Below are 22,179 nucleotides of genomic sequence, written 5' to 3'. Positions count from 1 at the left end.
GTAGGGGCTGTTCCTAGAGAGCTTTATACACTAGACCACTCCCTGACTTCCTATTCCGCTCGTCTGGTGTAAGGGCGGGAGGCTCTTGTGAACGAAGGTCCTGGCTTGTGACTACTTTAGCCTTGACGTGGTAGGTAGTCAAACGTCGCTTGGGACGAAAATTAGATGGTCGCGGTGTTGGGAGTGGGGACGAGTCAGCAGACGGACGACAGGCTCTGAGCTCGGAGGGACAACTCAAAGTCTGAAGTCTATTGTTTACTCTCTCAGTGGTGAGACTTCGCTAAGACGTTGTCTCGCGGCGGCTGCTGTTGATACCTAGTCTGGCGTTGCTCGCTGCCGTCATGCCATGTGGATTGCGTGACCCGGCGAAGACTACAAGGGGAAGAATGTGCCGTGGATCTCGGAGTACTGGTGCAGCCCGCCCGGTAGACCATGACGGTCGGAGTGGATGACTCCAGTCGGAACCGGGAGACAGATCTCGGACGAAGCTGATTAATCTAATCTGGACGGGTCTACTTTGTGGAGTAGTCTGTGTTGCGCTGAAGGCTAGAAAGTACTGCATTTCTTGTTCGAAGTCTGTGATGTTGAAGCGCCCACTGACCCTTGGGCCCTGAGCCGGTGGGCGAGGCATGTGGGAATCTGAGAGACGCAGATCTGGCGGACAGGTTTTCGGTTGGGCGGCGGGCCAGGGCCCAGGGGTGGGTGCGTTTGCCGTAAATCGTCGTATATCGGCTGTGCTGATCGCCCAGTTGGAACGGGCTGCGACGTGGCCAGGATCGGGCCAAGGCGCATCTTTTCCGAAGAGTGCGCAAAGATATTTACTACCCTGAGTTCGAACTGCTTGTTTGTCTTTTTGCTGTATCCATAGGGTTGATTAGACGTGTTCAAAGCATTAGTCTCTGAGCGTGCCATCATACCGGAACATGTCGATGGATAGGTCTCAGGCACAAAAGGCTTACTGCGAACTTCAAGCTCCATTGGTAGCATAGTATTCACTTGGTGCGTGTAAGGTTGGATTGGTGAAAATGAATCAATTGGTGAGACGAATTTCTCACGTCAAGAGTGTCTGTAGGTGCGGACTTGTGGTGTCGTGGACGTCAAGCGTTTTCGGTGGCCGGTGACGGATGGCGAGTCCCGGCAGGCGCAGGTGTACCGTGTGGGTTCAGTCGGGAGAAAGCAGGAGCCACCTCACATCGCTAGGCTCACCTGCGGACCTGCCGCCTGCGGGTTGTCGGGGTGCTCGAAGAACCCGAGACAGGCAAGCACCACGCTTCTGTGGCTGCCTCGCTTGCGGCTCGTTGGCGACCACCCCTTTTTTGTGGTCAAGCGAGCGGTACGTATCGATGAGTCGCGCCCTTCTAGCTCCATGTCAAATTTCCAATTGGACGCTGAGCGGGTCTTGTTGCTTCTTCAATGGGCCATCGCGGGGGTACGTACTATATGAGTGGGGCCGCCCGAGGGAGCGGGAACTTGTGAACTCTGGCAATCTTGGAAAGAAGGCACTTTGCGTCTGCGAGAGGAGGCAGCTGCTCGTCCAATTGGCAACCACGATTCACGAATGAACCAAATGAGAAGAGACAGGTACGAATGCCGCAGGAGCCCAATGGGGAATGCTCCCTCCTTCATTCTTAGTGGTCCCTGTGGACATCGTTTTTGCTGGTGCTCCGCTCGTATGAACATCCGTAAATCGAACAGGGCCAAGACTTAAGACTCGCTCACTACTGCATTGCTGACTGTGACTGTCAATGAACTGCAAAGTTGTTTGCTTTGGTAATATTCCATGTACGTACCTCAACCAGGTGGAAAAAGGAGTCTTGATCACACCCGATAGCAGGGCTGTGCCAGTCTCTCCTGCCATCCATCCAACCTGTCGTGGATACTCACACCCTCAATCAATGGAACCTTCTCTCACCTTGTTGTCGGTACAGTTTGAGCAGCCTCATTGGGTGATTATCGGGCTGATAGGGCGTTTCGAGGGGCAACCCAAGTCAATTACGCCGTGCCTGTCATGATGCTGGGAAATGGAGGGGAAACAAGCTCAGATTGATGCTTACAAAATAGTTGTGATACTCATAGAGTTCAGGGTGACAGGATGGGCAGTCTTGGACGGACAGTTGGAGTTCCAAGAGTGCGAGACACCTGTGCTTCGTTGTTCGTTGCCCTATTTACGCCATGGATATCCGTGATGAGGTGAGATTGGCAAGCCCACACAGCCTGACATACTATGCTGCTGGCATTGGGTTGCTGTTGTTGGTGCTATCCGACATGACATGTCAATTGTGCCCCAGGATTGGATGCAGCCTGCAGCAGCAGCTGTTGTGTCCGTAGTGTATGCAACTGCAACTGCAGGGAAATGGTAATCCGTAGACGGCATGTTACAGTCCCGAATGGAGGGCTAGACTCCCTGGCGGCTGGCCTCCATCTCTCGATCTGCTACCCAAATGGTATTGCTTGCGCCGGGAACGGGCAATTGGTATCATGGCCTCGGGAATTGACAAGATGCCGATGGGGACCAAGGATTCAGTCTCGCAGGGCATTGTTCCGGGCCCCTGCTGCGACTTGATTGTTGGATCTCAGGATGACAGAGACATACAGACGTTTCTTTCTCCGTCCCTTTTTTGTCTGGGCTAGTAAGACGGTATACCAAGACCCTGTGTTTCCAGTCATACCTGTATCTATATGGGTGCTAGTCTGGAGTGGATCGAAAAATCAATCTGTGTACCATTGTAATATCGGACTTGAAATGTCTTACGGCCGACTTTGCGGACTTGCGTCCGACTTTCAATGTCAGCATTGCAGACGTTGTATACTAGATATTGCGGACTGCATGTGGCGGTAAAAGCTTCTCGAATATGGTTAAGGTATGGTTGTTTGTTGGTCCCGCTCAAGAAAACCCCCCGCATATCAGGTGAACGGGGCGGCTTTGAGTCTATGAGCCTAGAGTTCGTCATTAACTCCGCGCCGTACAGGCTGGACCCTGACTCTCGGTGATGGTAAGAAGTCTCGTGGTGTATGTATGTAAAGCCGGGGCTGAACATCTACAGAGAATGGCGAGCTTGGTGCTTCTCAGCGCCGGCTGTGTTGGACCGAATAACACGTGGCAGCGGACCAATTTCGACGGTGCTTACGCCCCTGTTGGCGGAGTTTGGAGGCTGGCAAATGCGCTCAAACGGTCAGAGTCATCTGCCAAGTCGAGGCTGAAGGAGTGATGGAGTGATGTTGAGCCAAAGTCCGCAAACTTGGAAGTACTTGCGCAAGAAAACACCTCATCCGCACCTGCTTGAAATACATCTGTCACAGGGTGCCGACCGTCGATTCGGCGGACGTGGTGGGTTCTTCCTGCCGGATTAGCACCACGCCTTCCATGGAACTTTACTTTGGTAGGTACTGCGAAGTGTACCTGCGCATTTCAAAGTTCAACAGAGTGAGAGAGAGAAGGAGCAGAGGGCTAGAGAAGGGAGCTAGGGGTTCTGGAGACTTTGTGGGCCCCGTCGAGCGCGTCATCCTCGCTACGGGACAGAACTCTACGCAGTAAGGTACATAGAGACCTGAGTGAGAAAGAGGTACGGCGGTACTGCGGTACGTACCTCGTATCTTTGAGCTGCAAGCTTCGTATCTTTTGCTGTGTTGCCGCGTGGGAAGGTACATCACCCGTCGCATTTTCCCTTCCATCCATCTGGCATCTGGGCCAAGCCAAGCAATGGAAGGAGGTCCCGCAATCGTATCCCTGCCGGGCAGGTACGTACTGGCCAACGTACGGCGAGCCAGCGGACATCCTTTTCAGGACGTTTCGATTTTCTGACCTTGGCCCCATTGGACCTGGAGACTTTTCGGTGCATTCTGCGGAGGGTATTCACTCTGCTGTTGTTGGCTGGCCTTTGCCTTGCGGAAGTCCCTACCTAGGTACCTTCCCTGAGGTAGTGGTGGGTGGGCATTTTTTGTTTTATTTATTCCAGTTGCTTTGTTCTGTTATTTTTCAATATCCTTCTTCTGGCCAAACTGGAAAGCACCTACTCATTTGCCTGCCCCATGCTTACCCTCCCGGCCCAGCTCCATTCCGTCCCATCTTTCCCACCGGGGCGTGCTCCTTGACGCTGTGTGTACTTCGTCCGCCGACAGGTACCTCACTTGTCTTTCATCCTGGTCACCCCGAACTGCTGGGATCTTCTTCTTTAATTCTCGTAGCCCTCCCACCACTACCTTCATCTGAGGTGCTTCTTTTACCCCTTCCTCTTCCGTCACCTTCGACGTCTTCTCTCCTTTCCTCCTCACTTCCTTTTTTTCGCGTCGGTCCTTTAATCAATACCTCCTCTGCCAGTCTATCTGTCTGGTTGGACCCTTAGTACCTAATACCGAAGATAATTAAGTGACCGCGCCGTCGTGGAATCGACGCTGCGAAGAGAGCAAGACGCAGGATCCTCACATCTGTATCGAGCGGGTGGTGGCTTGTACACCCAGCAAAACCAACGGCATTACCGACTAACAAGCGCAACTTCTCGATAATTTGGGATCGCGGTTGAGTCCGTCCCCTACGAATATCTGCCAACATGGCTTTCGCCGGGATGGCTTCCATTCCCAACTACGACAGCACGGCACAGACGTCTGGCGTTCCTATCAGCTCGGCCCGCAGCAACCATCACGAGGAGGAGGATATCGCTGCTGCCAACCAGAACACCGTCGATACCGCCGCCACATCAATCACCGAGGTAGCGGGAAGTGACAAAGCCCCCAAAAAGTCCTCGGCCCCGTTCGATAGTGACAAAATCTCCGCCGAGGGTGAAGATGAGGATTCCGAGATGGAGCGCCGCCACTCCTTGGTGCAGTCGCTTGCCCGCAAGTACTCCCACGCCTCGGCTACCGGAACCGTGAGAGGGAACCCCTTCTTCGCCGATGAGACGTCGCCTCTGAACCCGAACTCGCCCGACTTCAATGGCCGTGCTTGGGCCCGCGCCATGGTCGACCTCGTCCAGCAGAACGGCGCTTCCTTCCGTACCTCTGGTGTCGCTTTCCAGAATCTCAACGTCTTTGGCTTCGGCCAGGCCACTGACTACCAAAAGGATGTCGGAAACATCTGGCTTGGTGTGGCTGGTCTCGCGCGTAAGCTTACCGGTGGAGGTGGAAAGACCAGAATCGACATTCTTCGCAACTTTGACGGTCTTGTTCGCAAGGGCGAGATGTTGGTTGTCCTGGGTCCTCCTGGTTCTGGTTGCTCGACTTTCTTGAAGACTATCGCGGGTGAGACTAACGGTCTCTACACTGACGATAGTTCCTACTTCAACTACCAAGGTAAGTGGCGTCAAAGTCCGAGATCAGGCTTGCAGGGGTTCACCGTGGCTGGCGTCGAGCTTACTCCCTCGCCGCAAGACACTGCAACCGCCACCTGGTGTAACATCGTGTAAATCGTAAGGTGCTAACAGGGTCCAGGAATGACTTCCAAGGAGATGCACACCCAGCACCGTGGTGAGGCCATCTACACGGCCGAGGTGGACGTCCACTTTCCTCAACTGTCTGTTGGTGACACTTTGACATTCGCCGCCCGCGCTCGCCAACCCCGCCAGCTTCCCGAGGGTATTAGCAGCAACGACTTCGCTCAGCACCTGAGAGACGTCGTTATGGCCATGTTCGGTATCTCGCATACCGTGAACACTCGCGTCGGTAACGAGTATATCCGCGGTGTTTCGGGTGGTGAACGCAAACGTGTCACCATCGCCGAGGCAGCCCTCTCTGGAGCTCCTCTGCAATGCTGGGACAACAGTACCCGTGGTCTGGATTCTGCCAACGCCATCGAATTCTGCAAGACCCTCCGTCTGCAAACCGAACTTTTCGACAGCACAGCTTGCGTGTCCATCTACCAGGCTCCCCAGAGTGCCTACGACCTCTTCGACAAGGTTGCGGTCCTGTATGAGGGTCGCCAGATCTTCTTCGGCAAGGCCACCGATGCCCGGCAATACTTCATTGACCTTGGATACGATTGCCCTGCTCGTGCCACCACCCCCGATTTCCTGACTTCCATGACGAGTCCTCAGGAGCGTCACGTTCGCCCCGGCTGGGAGAACAAGGCGCCCCGTACCCCTGACGAGTTTGCTACCGCCTGGAAGAACAGCGCCAACTACACCGCCCTGCAAGCTGAGATTGAAGAGTACAAGCAGACTCACCCTCTCAACGGCCCCGATGCCGAGGCTTTCCGTGCCTCGAAGAAGGCCCAGCAGGCCAAGGGTCAGCGTGCCAAGTCTCCCTTCACTTTGTCTTATGCCCAGCAGATCAAGCTTTGCCTCTGGCGTGGATGGAGACGTCTGATCGGTGATCCCAGCATCACTGTCGGTTCTCTCATCGGAAACGTCGTCATGGGTCTCATTATTGGAAGTGTCTTCTACAACTTGCAGCAGGACACCCAGAGTTTCTTCCAGCGCGGTGCCCTCCTCTTCTTCGCCCTGCTCATGAACGCCTTCTCCAGTGCCCTCGAGGTAAGTTCTAGAACTGTATGGCGTTGAAAGGTTTCAATAGCTAACCTGAAACTAGATTCTGACCCTCTACGCTCAACGACCGATTGTCGAGAAGCACTCCCGTTATGCCCTGTATCACCCGTCTGCCGAAGCCGTTGCGTCCATGCTGTGCGACATGCCGTATAAGGTCATGAATACAATCGTCTTCAACCTGGTTCTATACTTCATGACGAATCTGCGACGCGAGCCCGGAGCATTCTTCTTCTTCCTTCTGATGTCCTTCTTCACGGTCTTGACCATGTCAATGATTTTCCGAACCATTGCTTCGTCGTCTCGAACCCTGTCGCAAGCCATGGTGCCCGCCGCCATTCTCATCCTGGATCTCGTCATCTTTACTGGCTTCGTCATTCCCATCGACTACATGTTGGATTGGTGCCGATGGCTCAACTACCTCGATCCTCTGGCATACTCTTTCGAGTCCCTCATCGTCAACGAATTCCACGGTCGCAACTTCGCCTGCTCGGAAAGCCAATTCGTCCCCAGGTCTGACGTTCCCGGCTACGCTAATCTCCCATCCGCCCAGCGTGTGTGCAGTGCCGTCGGTTCCGTTGCTGGTCTTGACTATGTCAGCGGCGACGACTACGTTGGTTCTGGATTCCGCTACTCGTATGCCAACCGCTGGCGCAACTTTGGTATCCTCATCGCCTTCATGCTTTTCTTCCTGATGACCTACATGGTTACGGCAGAGTTAGTCTCGGAGAAGAAGTCCAAGGGAGAAGTCCTTGTGTTCCGTCGTGGACACAAGCCCGCTGCCCTCAACGAGAAGCACACTGATGACCCCGAGGACATCCGCGTCGGACCCGTTACCACCGCTGACCGTGCCCGCATCAACGAGAAGAACGATGGTCTCATTGAGGAACAAAAGTCCACCTTCCACTGGAACGACGTCTGCTACGAGGTCCAAATCAAGAACGAGACGAGACGCATTCTGGATCACGTCGATGGCTGGGTGAAGCCTGGTACTTTGACTGCCCTCATGGGTGTGTCAGGTGCTGGCAAGACCACGCTTCTGGACTGCTTGGCTGACCGTACCTCTATGGGTGTCATCACTGGTGAAATGCTGGTTGACGGTTACCATCGCGATGCTTCTTTCCAGCGCAAGACCGGTTACGTCCAACAGCAAGATTTGCACCTGCAGACCACTACTGTCCGCGAGGCTCTCAACTTCTCTGCCCTCCTTCGTCAGCCCGAACACGTCCCGAGACAAGAGAAGCTCGACTACGTTGAGGAGGTGATTAAGCTTTTGGATATGGAAGAGTACGCCGACGCCGTGGTCGGTGTTCCTGGAGAAGGTCTCAACGTTGAGCAACGTAAGCGTCTGACTATCGGTGTCGAGCTGGTTGCGAAGCCTCCTTTGTTGCTCTTCGTTGATGAGCCCACTTCCGGTCTTGACTCCCAGACTTCCTGGGCTATTCTCGACCTTTTGGAGAAGTTGACCAAGAGTGGCCAGGCTATTCTCTGCACCATTCATCAGCCTTCTGCTATGCTTTTCCAACGTTTCGATCGTCTTCTTTTCCTCGCCAAGGGTGGCCGCACTGTCTACTTCGGCGACATTGGCGAGAACTCCAAGGTCATGACTTCCTACTTTGAGCGTATGAGCGGTATGACTTGCCCTCATGACGCCAACCCGGCCGAGTGGATGTTGGAGGTGATCGGTGCTGCTCCCGGATCCCACACCGACGTCGACTGGCACCAGGCCTGGCGCAAGTCTGAGGAATTCCAAGGTGTCCAGGCCGAACTGCAGAGACTCAAGGACGAGCGCGGTGTTCAGACCCCTGCCACCCACGACAAGGGCAGCTATCGCGAATTTGCTGCCCCTTTCTTCGCCCAGCTCAAGGAGGTTACCCACCGTGTCTTCCAACAGTACTGGAGAACCCCCTCGTACATCTACGCCAAGGCTGCGCTTTGCACCCTGGTCGCTGCATTCATCGGTTTCGTTTTCTTCAAGGCTCCCAACACCCAGCAGGGTCTCCAGAACCAGATGTTTGCCATCTTCAATTTGCTCACCGTCTTCGGCCAACTCGTCCAGCAGACCATGCCTCACTTTGTCATTCAACGGTCCTTGTACGAAGTGCGAGAGCGACCATCCAAGGTCTATGGGTGGAAGGTCTTCATGCTCAGCCAGATTATCGTCGAACTTCCCTGGAACACCCTCATGGCTGCCATCATGTACTTCTGTTGGTACTACCCCGTCGGCCTGTACCAGAACGCCATTCCCGCCGATCAGGTTACTGAGCGTGGTGCGCTAATGTTCTTGTACCTGCTCGTCTTCCTGCTGTTCACATCGACCTTTACCGACTTCATTATCGCTGGATTCGAGACCGCTGAGGCTGGTGGCAACATTGCCAACTTGCTCTTTATGCTTTGTCTCATCTTCTGCGGTGTGCTCGCCAATCCCGACTCCATCCCTCGCTTCTGGATCTTCATGTATCGTGTATCGCCATTCACGTACATTGTTTCAGGCATGTTATCCACGGCTGTAGCCAACACAGAGGTTGTCTGTGCTGCCAACGAGTTCCTCCACTTTGACCCTCCCTCAGGGCAAAGCTGTGGAGCCTTCCTCGAGAACTACATCGCGGCTGCTGGCGGATACCTTCGCGAGCCCAACGCCACCACCGACTGCCAGTTCTGCACCATCCAAGACACCAACGTCTTCCTGGCGAGCGTCAAGAGCGACTACAACGACCGCTGGAGGAACTTTGGCATTGCCTGGGTCTACATCATCTTCAACATCTTTGCCGCCCTGGGCTTGTACTGGTTGGCGAGAGTACCGAAGAAGGGTGGCCTATTTGGCAAGAAGAAGACTGAGTAAGGGCGTCTTGGCATCAAAAGTTTTTCTTTATACGACAAGGACGAGAAGGAAATGAAAGAAAACGACACAAAATGTGGGAGGGATCATGTGTGTACGAGCGAGTGAGCTGTTTAGAGAGGCGAGCTTGGGTGCAAACCTGGAGGACGTGTTGAGAGTCTCTGTCATTACAGATCGATGCATCTGTGTGGCATTTGTTCATCCTCTCTGGCGGACTGGTTAAATATCCATGTCATGTGTAATTTGTTGATATCCTGCATTCGGGATGCTGTCAAGACATGCACTCCCCATTCTCCTTATTGTTACTCTTAATAGATACCTAGAAGCCAGACTTTTTGAACGAACGAAACTGTCCCAACGTGTGTCCTGTGCCAAGAGACGGATTATACGTGCTTGGGGATTGCCTGTGGAGATGTAAGGAGTGCAGTCAATGCGACTATTGCGAGGTAAGAACGTGATGCTATCATGCGTTGGCCCGGATACGGAGCAGCAGGCCTCATCTACAATTTCAGGGAAAGTTGGAGGAAGGAGAGCAAAATTTGCCTCGCCCTACTCCCTCCCCATGAGTTCAAATTGCAGTGTAGACAGCCCTGGGTATGCCAAAAGTGTAAAAATGGCTCGTCAGATCTAACGACGTGGTTCCCACTTGTCAGCCATATACACCAGTCTCTCAGCTACTAGCGTGTACCACAGCTATCACTAACTGAGCGGTTGGGGCCTTGTCTCCTGGAGGTAAGAGCGGAATTTTGCATCATTCTGTACATTGATTGGGCCGTGCCGGTACACCAACTCGAACAACCTCATCCAGTCAGCAGTATCAGCAGCTCAACTGCTTTCCTGGTTGCATATTCTATGCCACAGTCGATTCAGGGTTACCTCCTAGGTAGAACTGGAGCACGAGGACATTTAGTAGATCTCTTGAAGGCTGAGAGAGTGTTGAAGTCAGCCGTAATTACTTGTTGAGAGCCAAGTCGATTCGAACATAACGCTCAACCACCCTTGAGAAGCCTGTTATCTTTTCGAGAGTATTATTACTTACTCGGGACGGTTTCTTCATAAGATATGGTGGAATTAGTGAGGCGATGCCTACATATGCACATGTCCTCCTATGAGAAGGCGAGGTCTTGTCAAGGCAGAATTGAGATGCCTTTAAGAGGCTATCAAGTTGCAACCCTAGATGGCCCTTTGTGGCTTGAAGACTCCTATCAGGTCGATCTGTTGGACGGTAGCGAGACCTTCTGGAGCGGCCAAAAATGCAGTGAATGCGTCAGGAACTGTCCTGACACCAGATCTGGTTTATTGACCTTGGCATGTGACCCTACGGAGTCTATCCTCACTCATTCGCTCGAAAGGCTCTCTACAACTATCATCTCGTCATCGGTGTTCTAAATAAACCCCACGCCGTGAACTTCTCCACAGCCATCGCATCCCGTCTCACTTGCTACAGCCACCCTGCGCTCCAACAGTATACGTAGCCCCCCGGATATCATTCGATCCAGGCGTCCCCTTAGCTTGACCACGAGCATCCTCTATAGTGAAAGTGCCCGCGAGGAAATCGTTCAAGTTCGCCGAGGTGTTGATGCCGTTGACCCGGTCGATGACGTGGCACTGCTCGTTTTGGCAGCAGCATTGCGGTGTGCCTACGAAATTGGGGCTGCCGCCGGTGATGGCGTCCGGGTCTCTGAAGATTTGGAAGGTTTTGCACTTTTTTGCTTGTCTTTCGGCTGGAGAAGCTGGTGAGTTTGTGGGTACAGGTGAGGAAAAGTCTAGATTTACGTACTCAGGTCTCTGCTTGATAGGACTGAAGAGGCGACTAGGGTGGCGGCGATGAGCGGGAGGATGTAGGTGCACTTCATTGTTGAGGGAATGTTATAATTTCAAACCGCAAGAGGTTGGCTTCAAAGATAGACTTGAGGGAATGACTTATGGAATGGACTTGAGAGATGGACTTAACAAGCGAGTATCACCTTCCATCGTGAGAAGGTCCAGTCAGATGAGACTTTTATATATACTCAATTTATTCAAATCCCGAGATGCATCGTTGCCCTTTCGCTCGTACGCCCGACTGCGTTCATCATTTGGAATTGTCATCTCATCCCAGGCCGCTTGGGAAGCTCGGATGATAGATCCAGACTCGAGTCAAACTGCAAGGGTTTGCCGGCTAAGAAATTGACTCGACGACCTAACAAAAGTCTTCTGGAAGCTTGATTCTCGGAAAGTCGGAAGAGCGTGCTTATTTAAGGTTCAAGGCAATGCACGAGACATGACAATTTTTTATCTGCTTAATACCACGTCCAGCAGCTAAATTGTGCACGTTCATCACGCTATCCGGTGTTAGAACTCCGATGAGAAGAACCCCAGAGAGCAGAGCCACGATGTTTGACAGGACGATGGTAATAAGCTTTTGACTATCGTTGCAGATGCTCATGTACGCGTACGGATCTCATCATTCCAGTAACACTAACACGGGCGTTCCGGCCAGGTTTGGCCGCCTTTTCCCGATTGGTGTACAAGCACCAGAGGATTCGTCTCCCATACGGTTTGACGTGTGTTATTCGATGTAATTGGTGCAACACCTGAGGGACTGAATTTTCGTGTTCGTCCATTCTCTATTGGTACGAGACTTACATAGAGTACTGCAGTTCCAGGGATTAGGGACCATGTGGAAAGTCTCCGATGGGCCGACCATACCTTGATTCACCCTACTCGGCTGTTGCCGCCTTGGCCAGAAGTCAAAGCAATTTCATCGGAAGGAATTGAGTTGCCGTTCATTCGTAGGGGCTTAGAGTGCGAATTGGGATCGCAAAAAAAGGTTCATGAGTCGAAAGTGCACTGTCCATGCCGCGTACGGGACTGCGACCTGTGGGAAGAGCCGCAGCACCATACAAAGGCTGAGCTACTTACTTAATTGCATACAGAGCTTGAAATTGACTTTGAGAAAACTTCTGAAGCTAGTAACACCATGAGTCGTTCGTAGCAAGGGCGTCTTTGTAACGAGTGGGCCTTGAGACTCGACTCGAAAGTCCGACGGTACGGCCAAATTAACCCATGAAGACTTTGAATTCTTTTGGAAATTATTGCTACATATATCAGCCTGTCTCTGAGTCAGACATCATACCCAAGTGAACATCAAGACGTGTTGGAGTGTTCCGAGTCACGATGTTAGCTAGGTGCTCAGGGCACAATTAGCTTGTTCTCTGTGCAACTGGCTGTGTCAGATCCACGTTCTCAGCTTTGTAGTTCCTGAAGTGCGACCTGGGACGGGGTAAAGATGCAGTGAACTTCAACATTGGCACCACTAGTGTTGCCAATGCTGCTAGGCCCTCTATGTAAAGCTTCTCAACCGCTGTGATCCCCTCTTTGGGGGTCAAAAAGTTGCAGTGAAATCATTTGGCCTCAACGATTGAGTGAGAAGCCCTTGGGAGGGCTAAAGTTGCAGTGAAGAGTTGCCACATGCCGCCTGATAGCGATGTGGCGACCTGCATCAGCGCCATCGATGTGCGTGTGGCGACGTTGACTGATATCCCAGTCAGGAATGATCAAGGCTCGCAACATGTCGCGGACAGGGTAGGGAATCTGAGCCCAGAACAGGTCTGCCTCTGTAAACAACCTGAATTATGGTACGCCTATCCTGTAATGTTGCTTTCTGTCTTGGGGCTTTGGATAAGAACATGAAGTTAACCAGCAACGAAGACATCCCTAATACTAGTCGGGGACACTTCGTTGGCACTTTCTGTTCACGCGTTCTTCCATGAGGTTTGGGCAAGGAATGCAATGCTGGAAGATTCTGCATCGAGGATATCACACACCTCTGTCTCGGGGATTACTGAATAAATGGAAGCATTTGCTCCATCATCAATGATTCTTCTAGAGAGGCATGATCGTCATCAATTTCAGAGGTCAGTCATTCACAAGCGCGCTCAATCATACTGATCTAGACTACGACTGGAGACTCAAGGATGAAGATATTGGATGAAATCATATCTATGAGCTGAATGTATCCGTCTATCTGATTTAATCAACTCCCGAAAGTCACTATATGCGCCTCCCTCAGTGACATACCTCTATCATTCTTTCTAAAAAGGATAGCTGGATCATTATCATCACAAATTTGAGTGCTTCTAGCTTCTCAAGCTAGATATCCTCGACTAGGCAGGAAGGAAATCACAAAACAAATAATAGCTACCAAGACGATCAAGCAGATACAATAGACTTAGCAATCTCCTGGACCAAAGCCTTCATCTCCTCGGGCGAGTGCTCCTTCAGGCCCAATAGGCCGTTCTGCACGCTTTCGTAGCCGGGCTTCGCCTCCTCAGTCTGCGAGGCGCGAATAATGTATCCCAGCCAAACCCACTCGTCAAAGACGCCCTCAGAGAGAGCCTTGTCTGACTTCGCCTGCACGTCCGCCGTGTTCTCCTCCGAAATTGCCCAGCCATCGGCGCCCGTCACACCCTGCGCGGCCTCCACAATCTCGCGCTTCGTCAGCTTTCCGTCGTGGATGCGAACCGTCTGGTTCTTTGTCGCGTCAGAGTTTCTCAGTACGCCAACAACAGCCTTTCCGACGGTCGAAAGCCTCGTCACACTGATGGGAAATGAGCCTCCGTTGTAAATGGTGGCCTTCTTGCCGGCCACGTCGGCAATGAAGCCAACGTTCAGACCCCAGTCGAGGAAGAGGTTGTTGTAGATGAATGTGTACGACAGGCCCGTCTCTGCCGCCCGCTTCTCCAGGAGGTCCTCAATCTTGACCTTGTCGGCGAATACCGGCAGTGCACGAGCAAGAGGATTCTGCAGGTCACTGCCGAACTCTGAAGGAATGAAGCGGGTGACGCCCGCGTCGATGGCGGCCTCGATCACCGTCTCCTGCAGAGAGAGTCCAGCTGATCCAATGGTGCTGACGACGGCTTCTTGGCCCTTGAGCGCGTCCGCAATGGCGGTCTTTGATGAGAAGTCGACGGCAACTTCTTTGACTTTCGATGAGAGTTCCGTGGGGAGCTTTCCTGTGGTGCGGGAGAGCACAGTAACCTCGAGACCGGCGTCGACGAGCTCTTTGAGAACAGCCGTGCCTAGGGAGCCAGCAGCCTAGTATATGTGAGCAGCTGATTAAACATTTGGATCTTACAGGACTTACGCCAATGTGAGCAATACGGGTCAGAGAGGGCATTTTTGCGTTGAATAGTTGAGACAGAAATAGAGGTGATACCCAGCAGTCTTAATCGAGTGGAATTGGTTGTGGTTGAGAGATATCGTCTTGTTATTCTATGGTGTACAGCCAAGTAGCCCAGAAGAAAGTGCGAACAACAGCTCTCATATGTAGTTGGAAATAAAGGTTCCGAGTCATAACCTTGGTATCGAGATTATTGATGTTCCGCAAACAATCGTGGCGTTATTCGAGCCGTGAAGCAGACCGGATGTATTTTGGTTCCGGACTTCTAGAAGGCTTACAGTGAATCGGAAGCAAAATGTTTTTTTTAAGCGCAGACGGACCGAGAAAAGCACCCCAACTCCGTCGAACAGAACCAAAGCAATTTGACTGCTTAAAAATCTCGGACCCAGAATGATGATAAACGCGACGGGCAGAAACCTTATCCTTACGCATAGCGAGGAATTAGGTTATGCTTAAAAGTAAGACTTCCCTCCCACTCTCAGTCATGGGCGAACGTTGCCTCTTCTGCTCCTTGTCAACGTCTATCCCTTTTCAGACTCAGCGTGGTATAGACTTAAAAGCAGGTTTGTAACAATAATGCTAGACAATCGCATCGTTTGTTACTGCTCCTGAGAGGGTCTCATGAACAATAATTGTTGTGCGGCTGTGATCGAAGACTCCGGGACGACGATTCTATTACATTCGCTGTGTTGACTCTGGTGAGTTCGCTGCCATTACTATTGCTCAATTGCGTTATGCAATCTATGCGAATGATGGTACTGTATTGCTGGAGCTGATCGCCGAACTCAAGGTGCCAAGATAGTCCACCAACACATCGTCATCCTTGTGCAGATCTTGCTGCACCCAAATGGACTGTATGGTATTCTTGACTGCTTGTATGCTTCGTATTCGAACATCTCTTTGGGTTCTTTCGATCAGATTGATGATGCCGATCCTCTGTTCGTCACGTTGTGCCTCGCAAGCAAGAATCAGTAGGGGAAAGAAGTGCTCGCAGGTGCATGACTGAACAGGTCCCGCGAAAGCCGCCTCCACCAGAGCATCAAGGTCCGCAGGAGGTTCCCATGGGCTTTGCGAGGCTCGTACAAGATAGATCTGAGTCGCCATCTGGTACAGTTCGATAGCGAAGGCGGCCTCCGGATCTGAAGCCGATGGGATGGCTGGTTTGACAGAGATGTCTCGGACCCTTCCGCCAAGGTCCTTGAGCTGATTCTGGTAACTTTCGTCCTGACTTCGAGGATCTCGAGGATCTACTAGCGTGTCGCAAACCTCGGAAAGCAGATTGAGAATCGCATAAGTCGGATTCACGGGCGGTATATTCTGCCAGGGCTATCAGGGGGGAAGCAATGGATGGTCATGAGAGAATGAACTTACGGGTCTATATCTCGTTAAAGGGGGATACTGGGGATTTTGAAGTACTTCATTCTGCTTGACTGATTTCGTAGGAATAAAAGACTTGTGGCGCCAATGGTGCAAAGCGAACCGAGATTGGGTCTCATGATAGTAAGCCCAGCTCAACAATTGACCAACGTCACTGTCATGCGGTTCGTCCTGTAGTCGAGTGGCATGAATCATGTCAACAGCCCCCCATGTGTGCAAAAGCCACTCGCCCGAGCCTTCCGAAGGTTGCATTATCTATACAATAGAAATCAATTGAGCAAAGAGGCGGTATGATGGCGACGGAGCTGCCACTTACCTCAAAAGCTCCAAGAACCATAGACGCAGCCACGTGCTGAGCCGCTCTCCCCAAGATCAAGGCCTCGCTGGTCACTGAGGTTGATAGATAGTGAATTGCCTGTATCTTTAGCTTCAACGCTTGTTCATTGAGCCCATGGCGGTGTAGTGAAGCATAAGAAAGTAACGAATTGAGAAGAGCAAGCCCGGAATTTGAATCTTTGGTTAAAGCCATGCTCATAAGCGCGTTTCGAATTTTCCAGGTATTCTGACCAAATGTGACCAATGACCTGTAGGCAAAGTTTTGAACTAGAATGATTATCAACCATAAAGATCAGGGTTGGGTATTAGGTGTTTCTAGGCTTACAGTGATGGAAAAGATCTGCGTTCATGGAACATGAACCGACTCCAATTTGGGGCTGCCTCAGGAGCCTTGGAAACAATGGCGTTGTATGACATCCATGGCTCTGCAGGGCCGAGTAGCCATACAATTCCATGTGATGCGAAGTTGCATTCACGAAAAAGGGATTGACGACACTTGGGTTCGACCGTTCAATGGCCGTCACTGCTGGTGCTTCAATACCCTTCAGCGCTCGTTTGTTGTCGCCTTCCCTCGGCCACGACAATCGAAGCTCGTATCCTTCACATTTTCGCTGGGATCTGTCACACTTCATGCAGGTTGACAGAGCCCCGTCGCATTGGATCTTACGAGCTGAAGACGCGTCGTAAGTAAAGCCCAATCCAGATATCTGCACGCGTTACTGACCTGTGCACGTCCAGCAGCACTTTCGTGTCTTCATTGCGGCAACAGGTGGGCGGGCATCTTCTGGTGAGACCAGACTTCAGTGGCCACCGTTGTCGGGTCGAATCGGTAGATGTCGCAGTTTTCAATGTGTCACGAGAATCCCAGAAGCTTAGGCTCGGAGAAAGTTGCTGTCGCTGGGTCGCTGACATTTATGTAGTCGCATGCTGGCAAGTAAGACTAGCCATTTGTAAGCTATCCTCTAAGCCTCTTAAAGATGCATTACGAAAGGATCCCCAAATCCTTCCCATCTATCACTTACCCCACAGGAAGCAACTTTTATCGAGGCTAAGAGCTTTGTGCATCTCGCCGCTTGTCCGTTTTGGGCGGTTTGCTGACTTCGGACTTCACTTTCACCCGTCACCTCTTGCGACAAACGCCACGATTGGGCGCCAGCAAATCCTCAGTATGCGCAAGTCGCTGAGTATTATGAATCAAGAGAAGCGACGTTTCGTTGCTACAGAATCGGTGCAAGAAGGCTTTGACCTGGATATAAATGATCGCTTTCGACCTCACAATGTTGAACAGAAATTCATCTCAGAGTCATCCACAGCATCACTTTTCTGCTCTTCCAATACCTTCAAATCACACCAACCATCTATAAGACACAGTCAACATGACTACCTATCTCATCACCCAAGCAACTGGCCAGCAGAGCCGCTCGGTCATCTCCCATCTTCTCCAAGCGGGTGCCAAGATCCACGCAATGGTTCGCGACCTTCAGAAAGTCCACCCCAGCCTTCAACATCCCAGCATCACCCTCTTCCAAGGAGAAAGCAAGAACTTGGAAGATGTTCTTCAAGCGGCCCAAGGCTGCAAAGGAGCATTCCTCAACACGGTTCCATACCCGGGTCTGGAGGCCTTGCAGGCTAAGACCATCGTCGAAGCATGCCAGAAAGCCGGCATCGAAACTGTGGTCGCAGCTACGACCCACGGCACAGGGAACAGAGCCTTCTGGGATGATGATATCATCAAGGAGCTCCAGCTACACCAGTACTTCTCCTCCAAGGCAGAAGTCGAGGAAATCGTGCGGGCCGGAGGATTCACGTCGTATACCATTCTCCGTCCGGCTGTCCTCCATTTCGACTTCTTTGTGCCGGGTGCTTACGGCAACTTTCCTCGGCTCCCTACTCATGGAGAAATTGACGACGTTCTTCTCAACGGTGCTCGTGTGCCTTACACGGACGCCAACGACGTTGGAAAGTACGCCGCAGCAGCTCTGCAGGACCCGACCAAGTTCAATGGCCAAGAGATCAATATGGGAAATGAACTTCTCACCATGGAGGAAGTGCGTGACATTCTCGTCAAGGTCAGCGGCAGAAAGGTGGGAGTGACCAAGCGAACTCCCGAGGAGCTGGAAAAGCTGGGGATCAGCGTGTTTGGCCAGAAGTTCCATCAGATGTCCAATGTGAAGGATCTCGGCTGGGGTATTGAGTCTTCAAAGGATGTCGGGGAAATGTTCGGCATGCCTCTGGGTTCAATTGAAGAGGCATTGCAGAGGGACAAGGCTCTGCTCCTGGAGTGCTTGCCTGAAAACTAGCCTCGCGGAGAGGTTGGATCCGGGATTTGCCATTTATAGAGTAGTAACAGTACCTTAGCTCATCGAGCGTGTTTAACATATTCCATCATGTTGTCGCATTTCGAATCAAGTGTGATGTCAGAAAACGCAAGGCTTCATGACTACTGAGTGTCTATGATACGGGGTTCTGTAAATTGAAAGTACCCTGTCTTCCTTCGTGGCCGTGCTTTATCGTGTTTTCCCATAGAATGACAGCGGCTCATCCCATGGCTTAAGGTGAGCCAACCTCTCGTTCTCTGCATCGTCGCGATTTGAATGACTGGTGTAGCGGGGTCCGACACCGGCGCAGCCCCACGGCGACGGGGCTGTGGATGAATCAAGTGATTTACTTTGAATTTAACCGTAAACTCAGAAAGCCCATCATGACTAGCAGCAATGCGACGCTTGGATAAGGCCATTGCAGGGCCCATCATCGACGCAGAAAGATTCGTCGAAAATATGTATCAACTCAACTGTTGTTTCCTTGAACGTGATTACTTTCCAATGCTACAAAAAAGATCCTGACGTTTCGCTCAGGCAATCGAGGAATGATTGCATCATTCAGACTGCAGCGGGCCTGCCAAGGAGAGGGCACACAAAAAACATGCTGCGATAATCTAACGATGCCGGCGTACTTACCAATCCAAGCATCGTCTGCCGGCACTTCCCCATCATGTTTTTTGTTGTATGCGGGGAAAGTGGGTATAAACAACTTCCAAGGTTGTAGATCACCACTCCAGAATCCAACGCTTCGGGTCAATACTACCCGCCAAAATGTAATAAGAAGCGGCTATCCGCATCAGCCGGTGGGATGTAGGTTCTTGATGTTCTCCCTACAACGTAAATGTGACGATCATGGGAGTGCTTTACAAGTATGCCGTTGGCCTCAGTGGCGCCATGGCCGGACTATCCGGACTTGCGCAAGCAAACGACTTCACGCCATACGTCGACCCATTTCTTGGCACCGAGGGCCCAGAGCCTGGGTCATCTTATCAAGGCGGGAACATGTTCCCCGGCGTAACACTTCCGTTCGGAGCTGTGAAAATCGGCATCGACACTACGAGATGGGATACCAGGTATCAAGCCAATGCGGGCTACACCGTCGAAGGAAATGTCACAGCGATTTCCATGTTGCACGTCAGCGGCACGGGAGGCGCTCCGACTTACGGGCTGATCCCACAAATGCCTCTGACAACCTTGGAAGGGGTCAATCTACTCGACAACTTGACTTACATGCAGCCAAGAGCTGAGCACGATGTTGCCGAGGTCGGATACTACAAGACGTCTCTGGCAAGCGGCGTCATAGCTGAGATGAGCGCCAGCATGCACGTTGGCATCATCAAGTACGAGTTCCCTCGCGACGGTGGCCGTCATATCTTGGTAGACTTGAGCCACTACCTCCCAACTCGTGGCAAGGAGTCTCAATGGTACAGCAATGGTCTTTTGGAACGCAGCGATGATGGTTCTTCCTACACTGGTTATGGTGTGTACAGGGAAGGCTGGTCTCTTGGTGAGTTAGTATGCGGTATTATGTCTTGAAGATGAGAGCTCACGTTGACTCGGGAAGGCGGCGACTTCAAGGTCTACTTCTGTGGACAGTTTGATAGCGTGCCTGAAGACGTCGGACTATTTTCTGGCATCTACACGGACCCGTATTGGCCGAATACTACAGATGTCAAACCATTCTATAATAACGACACGTCGATTAAAGGTGGCGTGGATGGATACCAGTATGCCGATCGAGTTGGAGGCATCTTTACGTTTCCATCTAGTGTCGCTACCCTGACATCCAAAGTTGGAGTTTCGTGGATTTCGTCCGAGAAAGCTTGTCAATTCATCAAAGATGAGATTCCCCACAATGACCTTAACCAGACGGTCAGCGACGCAAAGTCTCAATGGAACGAAGAAGTACTCTCCAAGGTTGATGTCAAGACTGAGAACCAGACGCAGTTAGAAATGCTGTACACTGGACTTTACCATGCGCACCTGATGCCTTCCGACCGAACTGGCGAAAACCCTCACTGGGCGACTGAAGAGCCGTATTACGACGACTTTTACACGCTTTGGGATACCTTCCGCTGCACTCACGCACTCATCTCGTTGATCTTACCCAGCCGTCAGGTTGATATGAGTAAGTATTTGGAGTCCCAATGCCGATGACAGATGCTTACAAAATCAGTCCGAGCCATGATTGACATCTGGCGGCACGAGCGATTCCTGCCGGAGGGTCGCAGTCACAACCACAATGGCCGTGTTCAAGGCGGCTCCAACTCCGACAATGTTCTCGCAGATGCCTATGTCAAAAAGCTTGACACTAACGGGCTCATCAACTGGGCGGATGGGTATGCCGCCGTACGAACTAACGCCGAGATACAGCCATACAACAACTTTGATTTCAACGACCCAACAGGAAGCACCAAGGAGGGAAGAGGTGCCTTGGATGACTGGAAGAAATATGGGTACGTATCTGTTAACTATGGCAGAAGCGTAAGCAAGACCGTCGAGTACTCTCTCAACGACTTTGCTGTGTCGCAAATTGCCAAGGGTGAGGCACCTGAGGAGGCGGCAACCTATCTGAACCGCTCGACGTAAGTTTTCTTCTCCTTACCTATGTTATAAGGACCATCACTTACGGTATCAGTGGCTGGCAAAAGATCTGGCTCAAGGATGCTAAGGCACTCAACTTCACCGGCTTTCTCGCTCCCCTCGAACCCAACGGTACAGTTCTACCAGGCTACAGCCCACTCGAATGCGGAGAATGTAACTGGCAGGCCATCTCTTATGAAGGCACGCCATGGGAGTACAGCTTCACTGCACCGCACGACATGTCCACCCTGATAACCTTGATGGGAGGTCCCGTCAGCTTTGAGCATCGACTCGACACGAGCTTCATACCCGGCTTGGCCGAGCAGGATCAAGGAAACAACGGAATCGGAGATATGATTTACAACCCCGGAAACGAACCCAGCTTCATGACACCGTTCTTGTACAACTACGTCGGACGCCGGCAATGGAAGAGCGTGATGAGAAGCAAGCATATTGTCGACGACTATTACCACGTCGGTGCGAGCGGCATCCCCGGCAATGATGATGCGGGAAGTATGAGCAGCTGGCTCGTGTGGAACATGCTCGGCCTGTATCCGGTTGTCACGCAGCCTGTCTATCTCGTTCTTTCGCCACGATTCGAGGAAATTACTATCCGTCTGGGCTCGGATGGCGGACTCTTACGGATCACCGCAACTGGTCTTGAGCAAGGCCCGTATGTTCAAAGTTTGAAGGTTAACGGAAAGGAGTGGAACAAGAGTTGGGTCACTCACGATGACCTACTTGGGGAGAACAAGCCGGGAGGTCTGCTTGATTTTGTGTTGGGCACGGAGCCCGCGGAGTGGGACTCGGGCGAGTTACCGCCCAGCCCGGGTGCCCTTTGAGAGCTCGAATTGCCAAGTCAAGTACATAGATATGTAGATGTGGTACGATATGTACTTAATCTTGTACGGATCTCGCCGAATCTTCACCATAAGTAGACAGGATGATGCAGAGTGTCATCTCCTTTAATCACCGAGACTCACATTGATAAAATCGTAGTGTAGCTGTCTGCTTTGTGATGAGGAATGGTCCTCAATAATCTCTCGTATTTGTTTAGCAATCGCACCGCGGGTCTGAAACTAGACA

The 22,179-nt window shown here is 51.8% G+C and overlaps 8 protein-coding genes across 8 annotated transcripts; 4 read left to right on the top strand and 4 right to left on the bottom strand.

Annotated features, from left to right (window-relative positions):
* Positions 1-280: 280 nt before the first annotated feature.
* CLUP02_17119 (uncharacterized protein) lies at positions 281-1,680 on the bottom strand (the record flags this gene model as incomplete). The annotated part of the gene is made up of 5 exons (XM_049296034.1): positions 281-512; positions 602-856; positions 1,056-1,066; positions 1,207-1,362; positions 1,438-1,680. 5 exons carry the CDS (start codon positions 1,678-1,680, stop codon positions 281-283), a joined length of 897 nt encoding a protein of 298 aa, XP_049153181.1.
* Positions 1,681-2,021: 341 nt separating this feature from the next.
* On the top strand, positions 2,022-4,483 carry CLUP02_17118 (uncharacterized protein; the record flags this gene model as incomplete). Its single annotated transcript, XM_049296033.1, has 11 exons — positions 2,022-2,151; positions 2,191-2,320; positions 2,382-2,609; positions 2,664-2,718; positions 2,800-2,987; positions 3,045-3,172; positions 3,231-3,531; positions 3,602-3,923; positions 4,008-4,143; positions 4,212-4,330; positions 4,409-4,483. The coding sequence occupies 11 exons, from the start codon at positions 2,022-2,024 to the stop codon at positions 4,481-4,483; spliced, it is 1,812 nt and encodes a 603-aa protein (XP_049153180.1).
* Positions 4,484-4,547: 64 nt separating this feature from the next.
* On the top strand, positions 4,548-9,535 carry CLUP02_17117 (ABC-2 type transporter; the record flags this gene model as incomplete). Its single annotated transcript, XM_049296032.1, has 4 exons — positions 4,548-5,393; positions 5,439-6,464; positions 6,520-9,311; positions 9,418-9,535. 4 exons carry the CDS (start codon positions 4,548-4,550, stop codon positions 9,533-9,535), a joined length of 4,782 nt encoding a protein of 1,593 aa, XP_049153179.1.
* A 950-nt stretch (positions 9,536-10,485) lies between these two features.
* CLUP02_17116 (uncharacterized protein) lies at positions 10,486-11,168 on the bottom strand (the record flags this gene model as incomplete). The annotated part of the gene is made up of 4 exons (XM_049296031.1): positions 10,486-10,586; positions 10,650-10,675; positions 10,751-11,036; positions 11,093-11,168. The coding sequence occupies 4 exons, from the start codon at positions 11,166-11,168 to the stop codon at positions 10,486-10,488; spliced, it is 489 nt and encodes a 162-aa protein (XP_049153178.1).
* Positions 11,169-13,506: 2,338 nt separating this feature from the next.
* Positions 13,507-14,473, bottom strand: CLUP02_17115 (uncharacterized protein; the record flags this gene model as incomplete). Its single annotated transcript, XM_049296030.1, has 2 exons — positions 13,507-14,391; positions 14,441-14,473. The coding sequence occupies 2 exons, from the start codon at positions 14,471-14,473 to the stop codon at positions 13,507-13,509; spliced, it is 918 nt and encodes a 305-aa protein (XP_049153177.1).
* Positions 14,474-15,075: 602 nt separating this feature from the next.
* CLUP02_17114 (uncharacterized protein) lies at positions 15,076-17,485 on the bottom strand (the record flags this gene model as incomplete). The annotated part of the gene is made up of 9 exons (XM_049296029.1): positions 15,076-15,171; positions 15,236-15,802; positions 15,893-16,108; positions 16,170-16,456; positions 16,515-16,807; positions 16,914-17,094; positions 17,212-17,237; positions 17,314-17,406; positions 17,466-17,485. The coding sequence occupies 9 exons, from the start codon at positions 17,483-17,485 to the stop codon at positions 15,076-15,078; spliced, it is 1,779 nt and encodes a 592-aa protein (XP_049153176.1).
* Positions 17,486-17,565: 80 nt separating this feature from the next.
* CLUP02_17113 (NmrA-like family protein) lies at positions 17,566-18,489 on the top strand (the record flags this gene model as incomplete). The annotated part of the gene is made up of 1 exon (XM_049296028.1): positions 17,566-18,489. One exon carries the CDS (start codon positions 17,566-17,568, stop codon positions 18,487-18,489), a length of 924 nt encoding a protein of 307 aa, XP_049153175.1.
* An 873-nt stretch (positions 18,490-19,362) lies between these two features.
* On the top strand, positions 19,363-21,935 carry CLUP02_17112 (glycosyl hydrolase; the record flags this gene model as incomplete). Its single annotated transcript, XM_049296027.1, has 4 exons — positions 19,363-20,017; positions 20,075-20,638; positions 20,687-21,095; positions 21,149-21,935. The coding sequence occupies 4 exons, from the start codon at positions 19,363-19,365 to the stop codon at positions 21,933-21,935; spliced, it is 2,415 nt and encodes an 804-aa protein (XP_049153174.1).
* Between the last annotated feature and the right edge of the window lie 244 nt (positions 21,936-22,179).

This window comes from Colletotrichum lupini, chromosome 9, assembly GCF_023278565.1.
Source record: "Colletotrichum lupini chromosome 9, complete sequence".
NCBI lineage: Eukaryota > Fungi > Ascomycota > Sordariomycetes > Glomerellales > Glomerellaceae > Colletotrichum > Colletotrichum lupini.
The sequence above is the reverse complement of the archived record's forward strand: the minus strand, read 5'-3'. Positions and strand labels throughout refer to the sequence as shown.